The 21,561-nt window shown below is 38.9% G+C and overlaps 1 protein-coding gene across 4 annotated transcripts in view; it reads left to right on the forward strand.

The window, feature by feature from the left end:
* The window catches only part of PEX5L (peroxisomal biogenesis factor 5 like), a 168,676-nt gene that overhangs the window by 84,000 nt on the left and 63,115 nt on the right, over positions 1–21,561 (forward strand). For 2 of the 4 annotated variants that reach the window (XM_074963517.1, XM_074963516.1), the window contains one exon: positions 6,107–6,211. The exons of 1 other annotated variant lie outside the window; for it this stretch is intronic. In XM_074963517.1, coding sequence (XP_074819618.1) covers positions 6,143–6,211 — 69 coding nt within the window. In that variant the 5' untranslated portion in view covers positions 6,107–6,142. Of the gene's footprint in view, positions 1–4,569; positions 4,636–6,106; positions 6,212–21,561 lie in introns of all 4 variants that reach the window. One more of the 4 variants, XM_074963515.1, reaches the window with a different exon arrangement.

Below are 21,561 nucleotides of genomic sequence, written 5' to 3' on the forward strand. Positions count from 1 at the left end.
ATGTGCTGAGAAGTGGGTGCCAGAATCTTGCTTGCTTTCCTAGCCTCCTGTGGAAGGTTTCTTGTCTCCCTTATGCTCCCTGCTGCAGGCTGCAGCTCCCCTCACTGAATGCTGCCTTCAGCACTGGCTCTTTCTTGTGAATAGCTACAGCTTCTGAACATCTCTTCAGTGGTAAGGGAAGGGACAACCTGCCCACTGCAGGAGTGCAGAACTTGAGCTGATTTCAGGTGCCCCTGCCTGGGTTCCTAAAAGGCTGCCCCAAAACAGGAGATTCAGGCAGTCACTCACGAACCCAGAAGAGGGTGCCTGAAATTGAGAGACTCCCAGAAGACTTAACAGGTCTAAGCTCACAACTGATTCTAAGTCAGAACTTTCTTGTTTAAATGTAATTTCATTGAAATACATTGTTTCAAAGCTGAAATGTTTTTAATGGAATTGTCTCGTTAGACTGACCTCACACTTGGTAAGGCAACTCCCATCTTTTCATGTATATATACCTGTTCCTGTATTTTCCACTCCATGCATCTGATGAAGTGGGTTCTAGCCTACGAAAGCTTATGCCCAAATAAATTTGTTAGTCTCTAAGGTGCCACAAGACTCCTCGTTGTTTATAAAGGTTTCAATGAAGTTTTTGTCCAGAAGTTTTCTGAGATCCAGGGCTCTCTGGTCACTTCTGATTAGAGAGAGAGAGATGCTAATCAAAATATTTGGGTTTTCAACTTGAATACAGCCATTTCAACACAAGTCCATGTTGTGAAAAGAAATATATAGGTGGCCAGAAGGGACCATTGTGATTATCTAGTCTGAACTTCTGTATAACCCAGACCACAGGACTTCCCCCAAAATAATTCCTAGGGCATCTTTTAAAAAAAACTCCAGTCTTGATTTAAAAATGGTCAGTGATAGAAAAATCCACCACAACCCTTAATAAATTGGTCCAATGGCTAATTACTCTCCGAGCATTCAAAAATATTCAAAAGGCTTTATCATCATGCCAGTGCTGAACGAAACAAAATTTCAAAAGTTGCAACTTTTGTCATCCTCTTGAACTCTCTACCTAATACACACCACTACCAAAATAAGCAACTCATCAGAGAAGTCAAGCACTGAGTGGACACGGAGAGTGAAATACCCTAAATATTCATACATCTTTCTCTAGTGGCTGAGCCACACAGAAGTTAAGAGTCTGCAACTGTTGCTAGCAGTGGAGTTGCTACTTTCTCTCAAAGAGTAGAGGTAAGTACTTTTGGTGCCGGAAGCCTCCAGTTCTGTCCCTGTGGTGATTCATGGATATCTTCAAGTGTCAGACAGCAACTGTAAGCCTCACTATAAGCCAATGAATTTATAAAATACCGAGCATTTTTCAATACAAAACAAAGTCTGACAATGAATGCAGGCATTCAACAACAGACATTTTGGATTCAGTCTTTGTGAGAAACGAGTACCTGTAGCCCCTTCTAGTGCCTTTAAAATTTCATTTTGGAATGAGAATGTATGTTTCTAGCATTGCTGATAAACTGAAAAAGCATGTTTGTGTAAGACAAAAACATTTTTGGTGTTTAAATGCAGCCAAGGGGACTACATCCTCAGAGAAATAATCCAAAATGCCAGTCCAGGGGTTTTTTTAGCTCCCTTGGGACCCCTAAAACACTGGCACTTTGTCCTATGGGGCCATTACATTTGAATGCAGTGGCACTGTTTGAAGAGTACCATATGGTTGATCACTCCTTTCACATTTATCTTCACAAGCAAGGGAGGAAAGTTATTCCCTTTCTCCTCAACAGGCAAGAAAAATTGCCATAAGAAATTACTAGCAGGTATTATATATGCTTGTATTGGCCATGTCTGTACTTTACCTTTTTTTCTACAGTGTTCTTCATTAGTGAAACTGCTGTAGATTCTAGCTGTCGCAAAAGAAATGAGTTTAGGATGTATCGACACAGGCAGGTTGTGAATATTCCTAATATATCAATGAAACAGCACACAATTACTCTAGAAAAATATAAGAGTATCTCCCTACACCATTCACTGTAGACCAAATACTTCTCTCAAATAGACTGGTAGAGCCTTCCTGACTTCAAATAGAATTGCACAGGTCTAACGCAATGCTGGCTATGTGTGTGTATGTACTAGAACATAGAGAATAGTGGGGGAAATGTCTATGAACACTAGTTGACTTTGAAAATAAAACTCTCATGCTCATTTTTATGCAAATTCTCATACTCCAACTTCAACAGCATGAATATTCGTGAAAAAAGTGAATTTTAAGCTCAAATGCTTCAGTATTTGCCATAAGTGAATTTCAAAGCCCACATTAGATTAAAGTTCTTACTATGTTACATTCAACATCCAATTAGGGAGTAGACAAAAATATCACGACTTATGTAACTCCAAAGTTCAGGCTTCGTTGAAGTTAGACTATCAGATATTTGCAAAGAACTGACCACAAGCTCTTCAGACACAATTTTTTTTTCAAATTTCAAATAAATCAGTTTATGAATTTCACTGTCTTCTCACAAACGGTAAATTTACGAGATGGCCATGTATTTGTAAGAATCATACAGCTGTCCCAGGCACTCAGGCCTCACAAATGATCTGTAGTAGAAAATGATCATGTGCTCAAATATTAAATGCTGGAAAGAAGTTTTATACAACGTGAACAAAGTTGCTAAATTATATGTTTTCACTCACTGAAAAATGCTCATGCTGTCCTGAACCTGAAATTAATATTCTTTTACTGTAGCTTAATTAAATCCTCATTTAACAAGTATCACATTCTTTGTAAGTAGTGTGACTTGTACTGAATTTAATTTGGCGCTATTCAGAAACACCAGCTGCTAAACCAGTGCATTTCCCTACAGAGTGAGTTTGCAAAATCTGCACACTCCTGTGGAAATGTCTATTACCATCCATTCTCTCAGCCTGGGAGAACCTGCAGAAATCGTTAGCAAGTTTTTAGCTGACCCTATTACAATATGCAAAGTGCTGTGGAAATACTCTTAGTGTATTGTTTATCTTGTTTTGGAGATATTTCCTAAAAAGGAGTGGTTTAGTCTTAATTGTACCAGACAACAAAACACTGATATACTTGTCAGTTTTACCGCTACAGTATATTGTATGAAAGCAAATCATATCTTTTCCCTGCACCAATTCACTCAAGACAGTATCCTTGCTTTATATGCAGGTTTGCATGCTTGCATCACGATTGTTAAATCTGCACATTGCTGACAAAAGAGGTATTTGTGAAACTCATCCACTGAGTGATCAAAATGCTGCATAGATGAGAAATTAATTTACCTCAGGTCGCTGAGTTATGATGAAATGTTCATTATTAGGAGCTTGCAAGTGTAAAATTAGCTTTCCAGAAGAACTATAATGCTCAGCACCAAGCTACTGTAACAGACAATATGTACAGCAATCCAATATTGCTAAGAAACAACACTTAACAATGGAGAACAACTTAACAATGGAGACAGCCAAATAAATAAGTACACATTTTAAAGCAATTCTTCCATGATTATGTAAAGGGCTGGCTCTACGTTTTTTGCTGCCCCAAACAGCACAAAAAAAAAAAACAACCTGCCGAATGCACCGCCAGCGGAGAGAACAGGAACATTAGAGGGAGCTGCTGCTGAATTACCACTGACGGCGAGACCCAAGTCAGAAGAGTCGCCGCCGAATTCCCGCCATGGGAAACAACGGAGAGGAGCTGCCGCCGAATTGCTACCCCACGAACAGCACTTCCTTAGCTGGTGCCTAGAGCCGGCCCTGATTATGTATATAATAATCTCTGTGTTTAAAATATTGTGATTAGAACCCAACAGATTATCATTTCAATTATAGCTAACGAACTGCAGTGTATTAACCATTTCTGTGCCCTAGATACAGAGACTAAAATTGTTTGGCCCCTCCTTTCTACAGGAGAGGGGGAAATAATTGATTGTGTCCCGCAGGACATAATCAAACTCACTCATGCTCCTGCAAACTGCCAGAGGTGCTGCTGCCAAAAATTTACAGACAGGCAAAATTTCAAGTATATACAAGAATGCCCTGAATACAGTGACCAAAACATTTAAACTTGGACACCTAACATTAGGCACTGAAATCCATTTTTAAGCACCAAAATATGTGGCCAGGTTTTTAGAGGTATTGAGCACCTGCATCTCCCTCTATTGAAATCACTGGGAACTACAGCTGCTATATTCTGCTCCACCTCTCCTATCATCAGATATGTCGAAAAGCTAAGTTCTGATTCCAGAATCTTTATTGTATGTCATGAGTGTACCAGTCAGAAATAAATCAACACGGTTCACCCATGCTCTTGTGGGGTTGCAGTTCAACTGAATAAATCATGTTTTGACTTCCAAACATAGAAAATGTGAGATGAAAGTCACTGATGGAAAAGCAATACAGTATCCTAAGATGTCATTTTTACTGAGTTTCTATTCTGACTATTGCCACACTTTTAAAGTGATGAAATATGTGGTGTATGATATCAGCCATTCACTGGGCTATTTTTTTTTTAAAGTTGATAGCAGGCACTAATGTGAGTATCATGACTCTTTTCAGGCAGTAGGTGAAACCTTGAAGAAAAAGTGGCTCTGTCTTCAAAAAAGTGACCTGACCTTTGCTTTGGTGGGTTTCTACTGTGCAAGAAATAAAAAGCACTGCATGCTTTCTGATGCATCCTTTTTGAGCTAATAAACTACTTCTCTATAGCATTCAACACAAAAGGATTAGGTTTCTGAAAGTCAAATAGCATGTTACTAATGCTAGCTAAATAGTAGCTCCACATATTAAAGAAAATATTTTCATGGATTTGTAACATATCAAATGAATCATGAATAAATAAATGTTTGGACAAGTACCTTTGATATGCTTAGCACTTAGAACTCTCTTATCATCAAATAAGAGAGAATATCCTAATCTGAAGTAAACTTTACAATGCCTTTTGCAGTTCTTTGGATATCAAAGGAATTACAAATTGAGCATGCCTATGTTTTATGACACGTATGGTATGAGAACTTCTTGCAGCATGCAAAGAACTCTCTCTAGGTTGACTGCAATGCGTTGCACAAATATGTTAATTTGACCTTGTTTTCCTCATAAACATTGTTTTAAAATTGCGATAGTATTCATGTTTTTGAGCTGTGAACGATTATACGGTATTTGTGATATAAAAATTACATCACATTGGTATCAATATGCAGTATCCTTCTCAGGACACAGTATACAATGATATTTTAAGTCATTCTTATTATACTGTACTGTAGTTAAAAAATACATTCAATAGACTCTTAGTTAATGAAATGTATGTAAGCTTAGGGCAAAATTCTGAAGTCATGGAGCCAGATCCTTCCGTCTTTGTACACCCCAAACTCCCACGGACTTCAATGGAGTTTTGTGAGTGTAACTCAGCTCCACTACTCTTCTCTCCCTACACCCTCAAACATTGACTGACACTTACAGAAGTTCTCTACATACAGGGAGAGCAGAGTATCAGAGACTCACGATCTACAATGTAGATCCAAGAGGAGAATTTTGCCCTTCTATTTAGAGTATTTAAAGGAGAATTTAACTTTCATTTTACGTAAGCTCTAAATCTTCATAACAGTCTGATTTCTTTTTGTCTATAATCTGATTTGAGTAGAAAGCATGTATATTTTAGCTGTAAAGTTGCCGGTAACTACAATTAACTAGTGGTGAAGAAATTAAGGGCCTGATCCTCCATATATTACTCATATGAGGGCCAAGTTCTGTGAGATTCTCAACTTCCTTCACTCCTGCTGATGTACTCCTGCGAGGCCTCACAAGACTAAGGCAGTTTGTAGTCCTATTGACTTCAGTGGAGTGATTCATATGAGTAAAAGCTGCAGGACGGGGCCCAACTTTGTTATCAATTAAGTTGTTGGGTTTTTTTGTTTGCTTGTTTGGTTTTGGCATTTTGTTTTTAACAGTATATGTATATTTTATTTTCAACAACAACATACTTTTACTTCCAGCGTAACACCGTCATTTAATTACTGGATTGTTCTGGGGTGTATATTTTGTAACCAGTAACAAAGATTCCTCCTGACACAAGCCATTGTTGATTTCACTGTTGTAGGGGAAAGGCTCTAGGGCGGCAGATAAGGCTGTTGCCATGGTGATGAAGGAGATACCGAGGGAGGAGTCTGCAGAGGAAAAGCCCCTCCTTACTATGACATCACAGGTGGGCAGAATGTTAGGATTCCAGTAGGCAGCTGACATATGTTAATCTAATGAAGAATGTAATTTAACTAGCAGATAAGCATTAACATTCTTGAGTCAAAACCTTAACAGGCAATTATAGTTTTTCCAAAAGAAAAAGCTATTATAAAATGCCACATATATAAAAAAGGAAATGGGGAGAAATTCATTCATTGTTTAGGTTTTCAATTGGTGTATATTAGTTTTAGTAATTCTGCTTGAGCTTGACCCTTCAGAAAATATTTTATACAAAATTAAATTTTGTGTCATCATAAAGTAATATAGAAAATAATAGCTTATGGTAAATAAATTAACTGCTTGTGCTTCGGAGCTTTCGAACAAAAAAATGCAAATTTTCGAACACATGATTTGTAGTAAGCACAATATACATATGTCAGTTACCAGTAGAGTATTTTAAATTGATTTTAAAGGGTCAAATATTATTCATGCTGCCAATATAACCTATCATAATAATATATATATATATATATACATACACACATTCATACGTACAGTATGTATATATAAAGTCATATATAACAACCACTTGATAGTGGTATCATTTATAAACACATAAAATCCCTTACGTTTTCACTAGAATTTAACTCATATTTCAAATTAGATTGTTTTTATCTTTGTAAAGCCAGTAAATGCAAGAATACAGGTCCATTACCTGAAACTTGATAGGTGGTAGACTATAAGTAATGAAAATGACACAAATGTATAATACATCTGAATTGGACAATTTAAAAAAAATCCTGTGGATAACCAGCATCTTTGGCTTAAATTTAGCAAATTTTCCCCAGCAACATACATAGTAATAGAATTTAATACAATTACTTGGTTTGATGCTTACTATTTAACATATAAGTACACAAGATTATTCATATTCAACAATAGGTTTGATGTCATACATCACATGGCTTTTCTTACATAAAAATAATCTTCAACAAAATCCAAAAAACCTTTTTTCTACTGTAGGGTAATAGATATTTATGTTTAAAAATAATATGTAACTTGTAAAATGCCAGCACAAGCTTACCTTATAGCCGGTATAAAATGTATTACACTAAGTCAATTAATTAATAATAGAATTTTTGATCATTAACATGTTCCTATACATTGGAAAACATTTGTCAATTTCCTCCCAAACCTCTGTCAAATGTTGTATTATACTTGTGATGTACTGTATTAGTTAAAACATGATTGCATGAGGGAATAGGATGCTTTGTTTAATGCATCATATTCCAATTTTACACTAACCAGTTTATGAATCACAAATATTGAAACCAGGGGTGAAACCCTGGGCCCCTTGAAGTGAATGGCAAAACTCCCATTGACTTCAATGGGGCCAGGATTTCATCCCAGGTTCATAACATGTTTGATGCACTATTTGTATTGGTTGTTTGTCAAATTCATTCAGCAATAGTTGGTGACCGTTTTTCTAAGTAAAATGCTTGTGTTTATTAGTCAGTGTAATTTTTTCCACTACACACAAGTACCTACTTCCCTGCTATGCACTAATGGGGTGCACAAGCCAAAAGGAAGCAGAATCAAGTGAAAAAGTGAGTATTTTCCATAGCCACCTCTGCATCACGTATGTGTTATGTACAGTAAATGACCATATCATATTTATCATTTGTATCCTAACTTTCTGGATGTGTTTCTGTTTTAAGATTCTTGTGTCTTTAATGTCTCTGTGCAAACCTCTTGTTCAGATCATTCATTCAGAATACTGTGTTGCTATATGGCAATATACATTCGGCCTCTACTAATGGTATACAGATATTTGTCCTGATTCTTCACATGATGAGAGAGATGGATGTGGCTGCAGCTCACGGGATATAATATGTATATCAAATGGAAATAATTACTAATTACCACTGGCCAAACTTTCCAAGTCAGGTCAAATTTAGGTCAAAAGAGTAAGGTCTAGTCTTTCAGAGGTCATCTACTAGTCACACAGAATCAGCATTGAAGAATACTGTGTAGCTGTGTATTTTTTGTAACTGTAATGGTTATCTCAAGATGTCATTACGAGCCTGGTCTTGCAACCCATCTCCTGTGCAACTCCCATTGAACTCAGTGGGAATTTTGCATGTGAAGTAGCTTCCAGAATACATGCAATTCCTACTTAAACAGACCCATTTGTTTTCATAATGGACAGAGTGCTCAGTGAAACTAGGACTTACCATGCTTGATTTGTGAAGAAAACTCAGATGAGATCAGTGGTGTCTACAGTATAGATATGAAACATACAGTCCCTGGATTTTGTGAGAAATTGCCAGTTATAACGTGTGAAGGTGCTTTAAGTAAAGCTTCAAGGAAGCTCCCTCTCTCCTCTTCTCCCTGGAAAATACCATATACATTCACTGAAGCACAAGCTGGACACACATTCACATTCAATTATTTTTATGCTCCTATCCAACCTCTCCTCGGAAGAGGTGACACTTATTTGTTGAGAGAAATAATCACTGTACATTTGAAATATTTTTTTTCAAATTCATGGATACAGCAAATATCACTTTACCATAAGTTACAAAATCAAATATAATCACAGATCCTCAGCTCCTATGTATTAGCATAGCTATGCTGATTTACACCACCTGCGAATCTGGCCCATCGTCTCAACATTAAGGAACATACTACCCTAGCAGTAGGATACACTAGATGATTTAACAGGTCTTTTCAGTCTCTACTTTCTGTGAGTCTATCTCAGTTTTTTCAGTGAAAGTCCCTTTATTAGCATTAGAAGGCATTCAGAAGTATCCAAATTTAATATATCAAGTATCAGTGCAGAGAGCAGGGTTTTAGTGTTAATGGGATTTGGTAGAATGTGTCTCCATTTTATTTTACTGTCTCCCTGTCTCTTGGTAAGAAGGTTCAAACAGAGAGAGAAGACAAATTTTTTAAAAGTGCATTTGTTATTCATGGAAGCTAGAAGCTAGGAAAGGGGAGAGAGAGATGTAATATATTTACAGAAAATCATATATTACTGACTGCAGCTGAGTGAATAATGGAGAAAATTGTTTATGAATATTCATGTGAATTCAAAAGTAAATTTCTATTGACCCTCTTTGCAAGTTTTGTATGTTCACTTTTTAGAAACATTTGAGCACTTGAGAGTTATTTACTAGTAGGAATAACCATGAAAAGTTTATTTTACACTCAAATATTCATTGTAAGACACATTGTGAATTGTACAATCAGTCAGACTCACAATTCACTCTAGGTCAGTTAGAGATTTAGGCCCTGACTCAGCAAAGCACTTCAACACGTGCTTAATGTTAAGAATGCAATGAAGTGTTTTGCTGAATAGGGAAGAAGTTAAGCACATGCTTAAGCGCTTTGAGGCCTACCCTAAGTGCTTTACTGAACTGGCAGCTTAATTCACCCAATCAGGGAACAGAATCAATGCCACATGATTAACTAATCAATACAATGCAATTTTTGAGTAGTCACAGTCAAGTGTTTATGAACAATCTACAGATCTAGAATTATTTTTTGAGGAAATTCACTGATGGTTTTGAACAGTGAATAAATGTAACAGTCATAGAACTGGAAGGGACCTCGAGAGGTCATCTAGTCCAGTTCCCTGCACTCAAGGCAGGACTAAGTATTATCTAGACCATCCCTGACAAGTGTTTGTCTAACTTGCCCTTAACAATCTCCAATGATGGAGATTCTACAACCTCCCCAGGCAATTTATTCCAGTGCTTAACCACTCTGACAGTTAGGACGTTTTTCCTAACATCCAACCTAAACTGCCCTTGCTGCAATTTAAGCCCATTGCTTCTTGTCCTATTCTCAGAGGTTAAGAAGAACAATTTTTCTCCCTCCTCTTTGTAACAACCTTTTATGTACTTGAAAACTGTTATCATGTCCCCTCTCAGTCTTCTCTTCTCCAGACTAAACAAACCCAATTTTTTCAATCTTCCCTCATAGATCATGTTTTCTAGACCTTTAATCATTTTTGTTACTCTTCTCTGGACTTTCTCCAGTTTGTTCATATCTTTCCTGAAATGTGGCGCCCAGAAATGGACACAATACTCCAGTTGAGGCCTAATTAGCATGGAGTAGAGCGGAAGAATTACTTCTCGTGTCTTGCTTACAATACTCCTGCTAATACATCCCAGAATGATGTTTGCTTGTTTTGCAACAGTGTTACACTGTTGACTCATATTTAGCTTGTGGTCCACTATGACTCCCAGATCCCTTTCCGCAGTACTCCTTCGTAGGCAGTCATTTCCCATTTTGTATGTGTGCAACTGATTGTTCCTTCCTAAGTGGAGTACTTTGCATTTGTCCTTATTGAATTTCATCCTATTTACTTCAGACCATTTCTCCAGTTTGTCCCGATCATTTTGAATTTTAATCCTATCCTCCAAAGCACTTGCAACCCCTCCCAGCTTGTATCGTCCGAAAACTTTAAAAGTGTACTCTCTATGCCATTATCTAAACCATTGATGAAGATATTGGACAGAACCAGACCCAGAACCCCCACTCGTTATGCCCTTCCAGCATGACTGTGAACCACTGATAACTATTCTCTGGGAACAATTTTCCAACCAGTTATGCATCCACCTTATAGTAGCTCCATGTAGGTTGTATCTCCCTAGTTTGTTTATGTCACAGACTCTTTGTGAACAATTTGCCAACAAGAAAAAAATGGCAAATTATTTGTTGAAAAATAATCGCTCCATTGTGTTCATAACTAAAGCAGATGAGGTACGCAGATGTAGTTCATGCAAGTTTTGCGGAGACACAGCTCTGTATCATTTTATTATCAGAGTGCAACATACAGCTGAAACACACATGCAGATTTTTGCACAAATAAACCTATGGCAGTTCAGCATAAAACCAGAGATAACATAATATCTAATGCCAAAAGGCCAAAACCTGACCTGTATAACCAAAGAAGCCTTAGTGGTTCCCCCACTGTCCCCTGTCAGCTGTTCATATAAGGTATGATCCTGTTCCTGGGAACTCACAGGCAACACTTCCATTGACTTCAAATGGGTGCGAGATTGAGCCCATACAGAGCCTTGAAGAGACTCTTGCTGATCATGCTCTGCAGAGCTGAACCTTTCCATTGTTATCACAATGCACAGGAAGAGGAGGAAATTTTACCTTCCGAAGGACAGGTTGATCCTGGAACAACTAAATCACAGATTTCTAAATTTTTGCTGAATAGTACCCATAAGGCCACATTCTAGTTCATATGAGGAAAGTGAAATATCCTTCCCCATTTCTTAAAAGGGCACACACCACATATTATGCATACTCTATAAGCAGCGTTAGTATGTGATTTCCTTATTTCTCCTGAGAATAGCCCTCTGCACCGTCCTCTCATGGGGCATTCTATTACCACTAAGAGTAGGAATAATTTTTTGGACAAAACTACACATAGACATAATTGCTGGTCTAGTCATCGTTGTATATGTTCTTGGGTTTATATGTAGACCACACCCACTTTCTCTGTGGCTGTCCCATTATGCCTTTCCATGTTGTCACCCCCAGGTGACTTGCCAGATGGTTTGTGTGTGTCTTTTTGGAGGAAACAGAATTAGGGTTGTCCGCTTCAACTATATAGTCAAACTGCTACTGATAGGTTTTCTGGTGTGTGTACATGGCTCACCAGGAAGAAACTGGCACATAATCATAGTTTTCTATTTAAAATCTGAGCAATCCCAGCTGTTCTGGATAACTCAGAACCTTTTATGAGCTTCTTAACTTTTAGATTTGCAGAATGATTTGTAGCATCCCTTGTACGAAGGAAACCACACCACTATGGAAGTATTTAATTAATATACATTATTAACCGGCACTATGTAGAATGGCAAAAATTAAAGTCAGTAAGACTAGTTATATTGGGGTGGAGTCTCTTCTCTTACATTGGTGTAAACCAGGAATAACTTCATTGGAATTAATAGCATAACAGTACTGGGATTGTTTTCACACTACAATCAGGCCTATTTACATAATCATACAGAACAAAAGTTGTCTTGAAGTGGCCAAATCTGTTCTCTTTAGAGTCAGTGGTAATTTTGCCACTATTTCAGTGGGAGTAGCATTGGACTCATATAACAGACCTTTGCAATATGCTCAATACTTATTTGTATACGATGTTTTAAAGGACTAATGACATATAGAAGATACTATTAATGAATTTAGTACTTCAAAGCTATGTAGTCCTATCTGTTTTTAAGTTATCTACCAGTAGCAACACATTAAAAAATTAAATTAATTTTCCCCTTTATATTGTTTCATCTAATATTAGCCACATAGCATAAGCTATATAACTTTTAAATGTTGTGAAAACAAAATATGCAAGTGTATGTTAGGCATAAATATTAACTGATCCTACTTTGTATCTCTAAGTTAAATATTGTTAAATTTATTTTAGTATTATTCTTTTTAGACAAGTATGTATGATTTCAGCACAAACATTCTCATGAGAATAATAAAAAAATGTTGCCTTGACAACATAGTTTAAAACTCATAAATTGGCTGCCTGCCTAAAGTTAAACAGACTTTTCCATCACAAATTAAACAGACTTTTCGGTCACATAACTTAATTTTATGTTACCAAGGGAAATAATGAGACTTTAAGATCATTTATAATATATCTTTGTATGGGACTCCATTTAACAAAAAACTCCTAACTATGCTGTTGGCAAAGAGCTAGTGTATGGGACTCCATTTAACAAAAAAGGAAGAGATAAAAATAGAATGTTATGAAACAATATAATTAATTATGTTTAAAAATGTCCTGACTGTTATTCTGTGGTCATAAAAAGATCTGAGAAAGCTATATGCAGCAAATAATATATTAGATTCATTTAGCCCCTTTTGCTGTTCATGAATTATCTGTGAATAGGAATCAATTTTTACAGATTTGCTTGTTGATTTACTTTAAATAACAAATACTTTATGCAAACATAATTCAGTCTCTGGGATATTGCAAACTATTTACTATGGCTATTGCTTTGAGTATTTCTTATTTCTAACTTGCTATTTGCATTGTGCTACTGGTCACCTGAGTTGCATGGTGCAAGTAGAAAGACCCACAGAGAACTTTCAAGTTAGCCATATGACCATTTCCACTGCCAATACCTGTGCAAAGCCATATCCTCTACGGAGAAGGTCTGTACAATTCAATAGAAAATGACAAACCTGCCATCAGTTTCTATGACAACCCTACCAAATTTAACAGAAAAGTATATTGCTGCTATAGAATTCTACAGGATGGTTAAAAAGAAAACCCATAGAAAGGATAGTCTCTATTCATTCTATGGTCAACATTGTTATAAATGCTATACTTTACACTCATTTTGCTCAGGTGTAGATGACAACACAAGGCACAAGACAATGGAAAAATCAAGCCCGATGGGTTTTTACAGCAATTTCTATAGATGCTATTACATTGCCATAGAAACCAATTTAAACAAGACCTGTCTTTTTTTTTTTCTCTCTTTTTTCTTTTTTTTTTTTAAGGACCACACTGTTCCAGCTCTCCTGCCCCACAATTTTTATACTGTGGGTGCTGAGAGCCATTGAACCAAACTGTAAAAGCTGTATGCAATGGAAACCACTTTAAGCCTGGAGATATGTCAGCACCCTTGGTTCCAGTCCCTATGCTGTGGGGGCTACTCCAGCCCTGCAGGTGAGGGGAAGGAACCAGCTATTCCACCAATGGTGAAATTACAGTGATAGGTACATGGTTATAAATACTGTACATGGGCTAGAATGAGTACAGGATAAAAGTGCCTGTGTTTAAGGAATGCACTTGCAGTATTAGCAACATTGTGAAAGATCCAGAAGGAAAAAATCTACAGCCTTTTGGAGCATTACAACAGCTGGAAATCTATGTATGTTGATTCCATAACACAAAGAACAGAATAGTTGTAATGTAAAGTTTACAGACATAGGTTCTAAACTCGATTGCTGGACTAAGGAATCAGCTCAGGTAGTTTAGGCAATTAAAGGAACTATGAAAGTTCCTTTAACTAAACACTAAACTGGGAGGATGACACTAAACTGGGAGGAGTGGTAGATATGCAGAGAGTAGAGATAGGATACAGAGGGACCTAGACAAATTAGAGGATTGGGCCAAAAGAAATCTGATGAGGTTCAACAAGGACAAGGGCAGAGTCCTGCACTTAGGACGGAAGAATCCCATGCACTGCTACAGACTAGGGACCGAGTGGCTAGGCAGCAGTTCTGCAGAAAAGGACCCAGGGGTTACAGTGGACAAGAAGCTGGATATGAGTCAACAGTGTGCCCTTGTTGCCAAGAAGGCTAATGGCATTTTGGGCTGTATAAGTAGGAGCATTGACAGCAGATTGAGGGATGTGGTCATTCCCCTCTATTTGGCATTGATGAGGCCTCATCTGGAGTACTGTGTCCAGTTTCCACTACAAGACGGATGTGGAAAAATTGGAAAGAGTCCAGCGGAAGGCAACAAAAATGATTAGGGGGCTGGAGCACGTGACGTATGAGGAGAGGCTGAGAGGACTGGGATTATTTAGTCTGCAGAAGAGAAGAATAAGGGGGGATTTGATAGCTGTTTTCAACTACCTGAAAGGGGGTTCCAAAGAGGAAGTATCTAGACTGTTCTCAGTGGTACCAGATAACAGAACAAGCAGTAATGGTCTCAAGTTGCAGTGGGGGAGGTTTAGATTGGATATTAGGAAAAACTTTTTCACTAGGAGTGTGGTGAAGCACTGGAATGGGTTACCTAGGGAGGTGGTAGAATCTCCTTCTTAGAGGTTTTTAAGGTCAGGCTTGACAAAGCTCTGGCTGGGATGATTTAGTTGGGGATCGGTCCTGCTTGGAGCAGGGGGTTGGACTAGATGACCTCCTGAGGTCCCTTCTGACCCTGATATTCTATGATTCTATGAAAGGAAGTTGGCTTCATCTTTGCTGAATTTGGATAAGTGAGTATTGGAAGGTTTGAAGAACCTTTGCACCTTATATGGTGCAAACAAAGAAAACACTAGCTCTTTGCCAACAGCATAGTTAGGAGTTCCAAAAGAAATGTACCAGATATTTCAGTAAATGTTATCTGGGCTGTACAAACTCATTATAAAGAAGAAAAACACCACCTTTGGAGTTTTGATTTCTTCTACAGAAAATGCAAAGCTCTACAATTAAGACACAGCACTGAACAAAAAGAGAAGAGATGAAAGAATGTGTAATTCATAGTGATATAAAACAGTTTGAAAGGAAGCAGAATGCATCTATTCATCTGGGAGAAAAAAAACTCCACTGTAGAAAGAATCTAAAGTAAGTGGCCAACATAACTAGAAAGGGGACACATCTCAACATTTAAAGTTTACAACACAACCAACAACTCAATGTCACTGCACATTTACTTTGAACATAAAAGGAGTTTCAAGGTCTAGAAAGGAAGAAAGAGTTAAGAGATACTGTAGAGCAGAAACAAAACACCTTTGCATAGTAGATATGTTACACACTACATTAGACACGTGAATTTAAATGTCCATTATTGTATCTGTTGGAATCCTAAACACACACACACCTATCTGTTGTCAGCACTAAATTACTGGTGGCCACCATTTCACCTTTGATGTAATTTCTGGTTGTTTTGGGAACAAGGTACATAAGATAGTAGTAGCCATTGATCAAAGGCAGATTGTGCAGGCTAAACGTCATTTCTACCTGCAAACATCTGACTGTTGATAAGAAGCTGGTCTTTACTCTGGTAATTTACCTGTGGATATGGGAAGTTCTCAGGGTTCATCTACCTACAAGCCTTCAGGCACTCTCAGATTTGAGCATTTCCTCAACAAACAGAGCCTTATTATAGCCATATTTTTGTTTGGTTGCTGCCTGGATGTTTTAAAACTCTTTTTATTGCAGTTACAGTAAACTGTACATTGTCAGCAAGGCAAAGCCAATTGTTTTGATATACAAGATCCTGCCACCTTTACATTCTCATCAGGCACTGTAAAATATAAGTCTGATGCCACTAGACTCACAAGAGGATCCTATATCAAAAGCAAGAACCGAAAGCTACAGAAAGAACAGTACTGGGAATATTTTTAGAGGGCAGCATAGCTGCCCGTTTTATATAGCTCAGTATGTGACATTTCCAGTCATTGATGATGCTTCACTGATTCCCCTCACAAGGTCCCCAGGAGTGGAGACAGCAAATATTCCCTGGGTTTGGGGAGGAGCCAGGAGTAACTGGAGGAGCTTGCTGGGAGGGATGGAGCGTGGCAGGGGGCAGTGGAATGCATCTAAGGGGGTGTCTTTACAGGATGGGATGGGCCTGTGAATAAAGCTTTGTTGGGAGTGGGAGAGCTGGAGCAGTCCGGGCAGGAGTACTGGAGTGAATCTGGGCTGGGCGCCACTACAGGGTGAGAGAGATGTGGTTGAGTGTGGGTGGGAAAGCCAGGGGTTGGTGATGGGGGTAGAGCCTGGAGCAGCCTGGGCGTTGTCTGGGGTGAGTGAGGGAGCCTGGTGGTGGCTAGCGTTAGGTGGGAGAGTTACAGCAACGTCCCTCGTCCTGCCCCTCCTCCACATTAGCCCCCCCTCTCCATTCAGATAGCCATGTTCAGGTCCTATCCCACCCAGTTTGGCCTCTGGCCCCATCCTCTCAACCCCTGCCCATTGCCACTAGACCCTGTTCCCTCAGAGCCCCATCCCCAGCCCTCAACCCCACCCCATCACCCTCCATTGGCCTCACGCCTACCCCGGTGGTAAGTCACTGAGGCAGCCAGTGCATCCTCTTGCTCCCCAGCCAGCCCTCACCACAGCTCAGAGTGCCACGCAGGCTGCAAGTGAGCGAGCAGGAGTCTGGTCCAGAAAGCAGCCAGGGGGGAGGCAGAGGGCCACCTAGCTGCTCTTGTAACTACAGCCCAAAACAGCTCCCGTTGGCTGGGAGGAGTAATTGCAGGGAAATATGGTACAAGAAGCGTCCATCGCTTCCCAGGGTTGAGAGGCACCTCACTGATGCTTGCCCTTAGCATGAGGAAGCTTTGTCTGTGCCTGCCATCAGTCAGCTCCTCAGCTCCACCTGCCACCTGGCAACACAAGCACTCTCCTATAAAAATCTCAGACCCCACTGTTACTCTGCAGGTTGGCACACCCCAACCCTTGAGCCCTTCAAGCATCAACCTGGTCCACAGGACACTTGCAGTATTCACAGATTCCAGATACAATGCTTCCAAAGAAACAGTATACCAGTTTACCAGCTCCACCTCAGGTCACCGCTCCACTTAACACACAGCACTTATATTTAGTTTCACTATAAACATATTTATTTAACAAAACAGAGATTCACATAGAAATATTAGAAACAAATGGTAACATATAAAAAAATTATAACATGCGTTCTAGAGCTTAGACTTAATTAAGCAGATACTCTAGCAGACATGAGAATATTGCTCACCCAAAATTCTTGCTACAGTTTACAGCCAGATTGGCTGTGACACCCTTTTAATGAGACAAGCAAATGTCAGTTGCCTCCTAAGTGAAGGATCCTGTGTGTTTTCTTGTACCCCAAGATATACAAGATATATGTCTTTATTCATAAAGAGATCGCCTCCTCCTATTTGTTTCACCCTGTATATTTCCTTTCTTGTAGACTTCACTGTCTCTTATTTAGCCTTGGCTAAATATCCATATAGGCATACATTGTGAGACATACAATATACAAACAGCCAGACAGGGAGACAGGTAAAATGAACCTTTCTGAAGTATGTCACCCCCTGGTGACCTGTCTTAACTCCAAGACCTTAAGAACCTATATCAGTATAGAGACAAACTCTTAAATATTATCTGTATACACATTTTGCAACGATTATGCTGACAAGTGGGCTACTGGTTCTCAGTAGAGATTTGACATACCACCCTTTGATGAAGTATTATGCATATATCTGACCGAAGGGATCTCTGTGCAACCCTATGCACCCAATGCCCTCTGCCAGGTGGCACCAAGTTTTCCCTGGGTCAGAGAGAGTAAAGCTGAAGTTAAGGGTGAAGAAGGTGATCAGAGGGGAAAATATAGGAAGTCAGGAAGCGAGAGAGTATAGAGCCAAGGAGCACTATCGTGCAGCAATGGCAAGTGATAGAAAACTGGAAACCAGTAAATTCTATAAAAGCACTTGGTAGCTATATAAAATATTACTGTACACTTGCAGATGGGAATGATGGCACAAACCATAACAGTTCTCCAAGCCCCACAAGCCAAAGTCCTGCTGGACATTATGGCGGTTAGTATAGCAAGATTGGCAAGAGTGTCTGAACATGGTGAATGATAGCAAGTCGTAAAATGGAAACCAGTGGATTCCATCTGTGCACTATGAAACTGCATCTGTTGTATACTGAATGGGAGCATATACTGAATGGGACAGAGAAAGGCAAAAGTGCCACATCAGGAACCTAGACTCTCTTTACAAAGGACTAATTTCTCATCTCAGATCGGTGCTAAAGATAGGTAAGTTATACAGTACGTTAGAGGGGCTGATGTCTGCCTCTAGACAGATATTTGTGCCACTAGTACCTTCCCAAAAATATGAATATCCACACCCTCAGTCATGATTATGACAGTGGAATAACAAAAGCAAGCACGTTTTTGAAAAAAGAATTCCTTGCGAGGGGAAAAACAAGTTTTTCTAGTCTAGTGTCAGATAGCATAAGTCAGATAAATGTGCATGAAATTTATTTCAATTTAGAAGGAATATTTTATGTTATTGTTGAGCCTCTTCAGATGTGAAGCCAATAAGGAAGTAGCGCACCAGACAAGTTTGTAGACAACTTTCAGTTGAGACTATGTTTCAATTAAATGAGATTTTGGAAAGCACAATGTAGCTGTCAGGACACTGTGAATTTGTGGCACCCACTGTCTGAGTTGGGATTCAAAAAACCAATTAATGATTACACACTGCTCTATAAATGTAGTTTTTGCATTACTGGCAAATACATAATACTGGAGCGGATTATATGGTCCCCTATTATCCTATAATACTACAGTGTAATAAGAGTGCATTGTCTAGTTGTTAAAGCTTAGTAATGGAATTCAGAAGATCTGGGTTATACTTCCAGTTCTGCCACATAAATTATTGCATGACCTTGGTCAACTCACTTGATTTCTCTTCTCCTCTATTTTCTCATCTATACCGTGGGGGCAATACTTCTCTATCTCTACCTCAGTGGTGTTATGAGGCTAAGTTTATTAATGTTTTAAAGTATTCTGAGAGCCTCAGATGGAAGGTGTCTGTGAACCATAAATCATCATTAATACTTTACTATGGATATGAACGTTTCAGAACACTGGTGTAACTTTGAAGTCAGTGGAATTAGATCAGGCATGAATTTGGCCCAACACATGTGGCAGTAATGGAATGCAAATTATATTAACAAAATGTGAGAGAGGGGGCCTTACCAAATTGCATGGCATACTTCTCAGGGTAGTCAGAAGTCTACTCCTATACCAGCTTATCAAGGGCGTGTAGGATTCCTTATAGTTGAAGAGTCTGATATGTCATGAAATACCTTCCCCACTGCAAAATAATTACTGTGTTGCTGATATGTTGTATTACTGGGCCATATGTAGTCTGTGTTTATTAAGGTGCAAGAATTGGTAGAGACTTATCATGGTTGTGTTAGCTAGGCTGTTTTGAGCCCAGATCTTTCAACTGAAGGTTGATCCAGTGTGCAGTGTTTATTATAAGGAGCTCCCACAAGATTTTAACCCTTAAGGAAATCAGTGTGTGTCACAGGGGGAAAGAGCAAGAAGATGAGGGACCTATTTGTTTTTCCAACTAAACAAAAATGCCCAAAATTCAGGAGAGAGGAAATACGACTTGGCAAACAGATCAAGTGCATTTGCTGGAAATACACTCATTGCAGAGGACAGTGGTAGGAGAGATACTCCTCAGTCTTCCTTCATTTTGGTGGCAGAATTTTAGCAAGGAGCTTCTGAGCTGCCCCTCCATCACATCACTAATATGATCCTAGTGAATGACAGTTGCTTTGTTGTAAGAATAACAAAGAAATGACTTGGAGTGTGGGAACCAGCCATCTGTGGGGGTGGAAAACAACATCTCTCAACTCTTATCTCCAAACAACACCTGAACTCAGATCCATAGAATCATAGAATATCAGGGTTGGAAGGGACCTCAGGAGGTCATCTAGTCCAACCCCCTGCTCAAAGCAGGACCATTCGGATTAGAATCCTCTCTTTTCTCCCCATTCTGATTCTCAACATTACCATAGCTGCTTCCCCAAATTTCCACTGCCATCCTTCCTTCCCAACTCCTCAGCATTAAGCTCCTCTCCTATCAACCTATGCCCCTCCAATAGACCTGCAGATCCCTCCCTCCCAACTGGCAATTTTGACTCTCTCCATTCCCATGACTGTCAATATCCCCTTCCTTCCCCCACCCTCAACTTCCATATTTCCCTTTAAGGTAAAATTCCAGAAAATGTAATAACATTTTTAAACCATCCCACATAATTTAATGGTATATTATAATCCTATTCTATAGGATGGTTTAAAAAATTACAGAAATATTAGCATTTACTATTAAATCCTATAGATTTTTAGAAACCTATAGTTTCATTCCTATCAAATTCTGTAGGACTTTTCTAAGAACCCTAGCATGTCACAAACACACCTGGGAAGATCCCATTGACCTGGGAGCTCTGACAATCTTCTGGTTGGGCTTTTTGTTCACCAGGGCACATATCTTCAGCATTGCAAAAGCCCTGCAGAAAAGCTCTTTGTGATGCTGGATCCTACAATGGGATCCTTAAATGCAAGAGGGACGAAAGGATAGAGGCCTACTTGATGATCATGACAGGTGATTTCTGGGGGCTGTTACATCATTAAAAAGAAGAAGGAGAGCCTTAAAATATTCACATTAGTTTGGACAAGCATCAGCTAAGCATCCAAGCTGGTTTTCCCCACTGGCAATGACTAGGAGTGTATTATACCTGGTAAACTTTAAGTTATGTAGAGACATGTCTGACACACCAACAATATTTGCTAGAAATGTAGCTCTAGAAACTATGTGTATAGACAGATCCACCAGTAATGAAGATCAAAGATCAGCATCTGGAATAAATGCAGTTTACAGATCAAGTGCAGACATTCACGTAAATTAGAAAATTACCTGTATGTGTGTTCAAAAGAGAAGAATGCGGTGTTAGACTTTGATCCCTAAATTCCATTGAGTGCATAATTTGGAAAACATTGATGAAAACCACATGATTAACTCTCTTGTAAGGTGCACTTGTAATTTGGCTATACAAATATCAGGATTCTAGTGCATGGGAATCTGTTATTGCCAGATCTTCAAA

This window comes from Natator depressus, chromosome 9, assembly GCF_965152275.1.
Source record: "Natator depressus isolate rNatDep1 chromosome 9, rNatDep2.hap1, whole genome shotgun sequence".
NCBI classification, from domain to species: Eukaryota; Metazoa; Chordata; order Testudines; family Cheloniidae; genus Natator; species Natator depressus.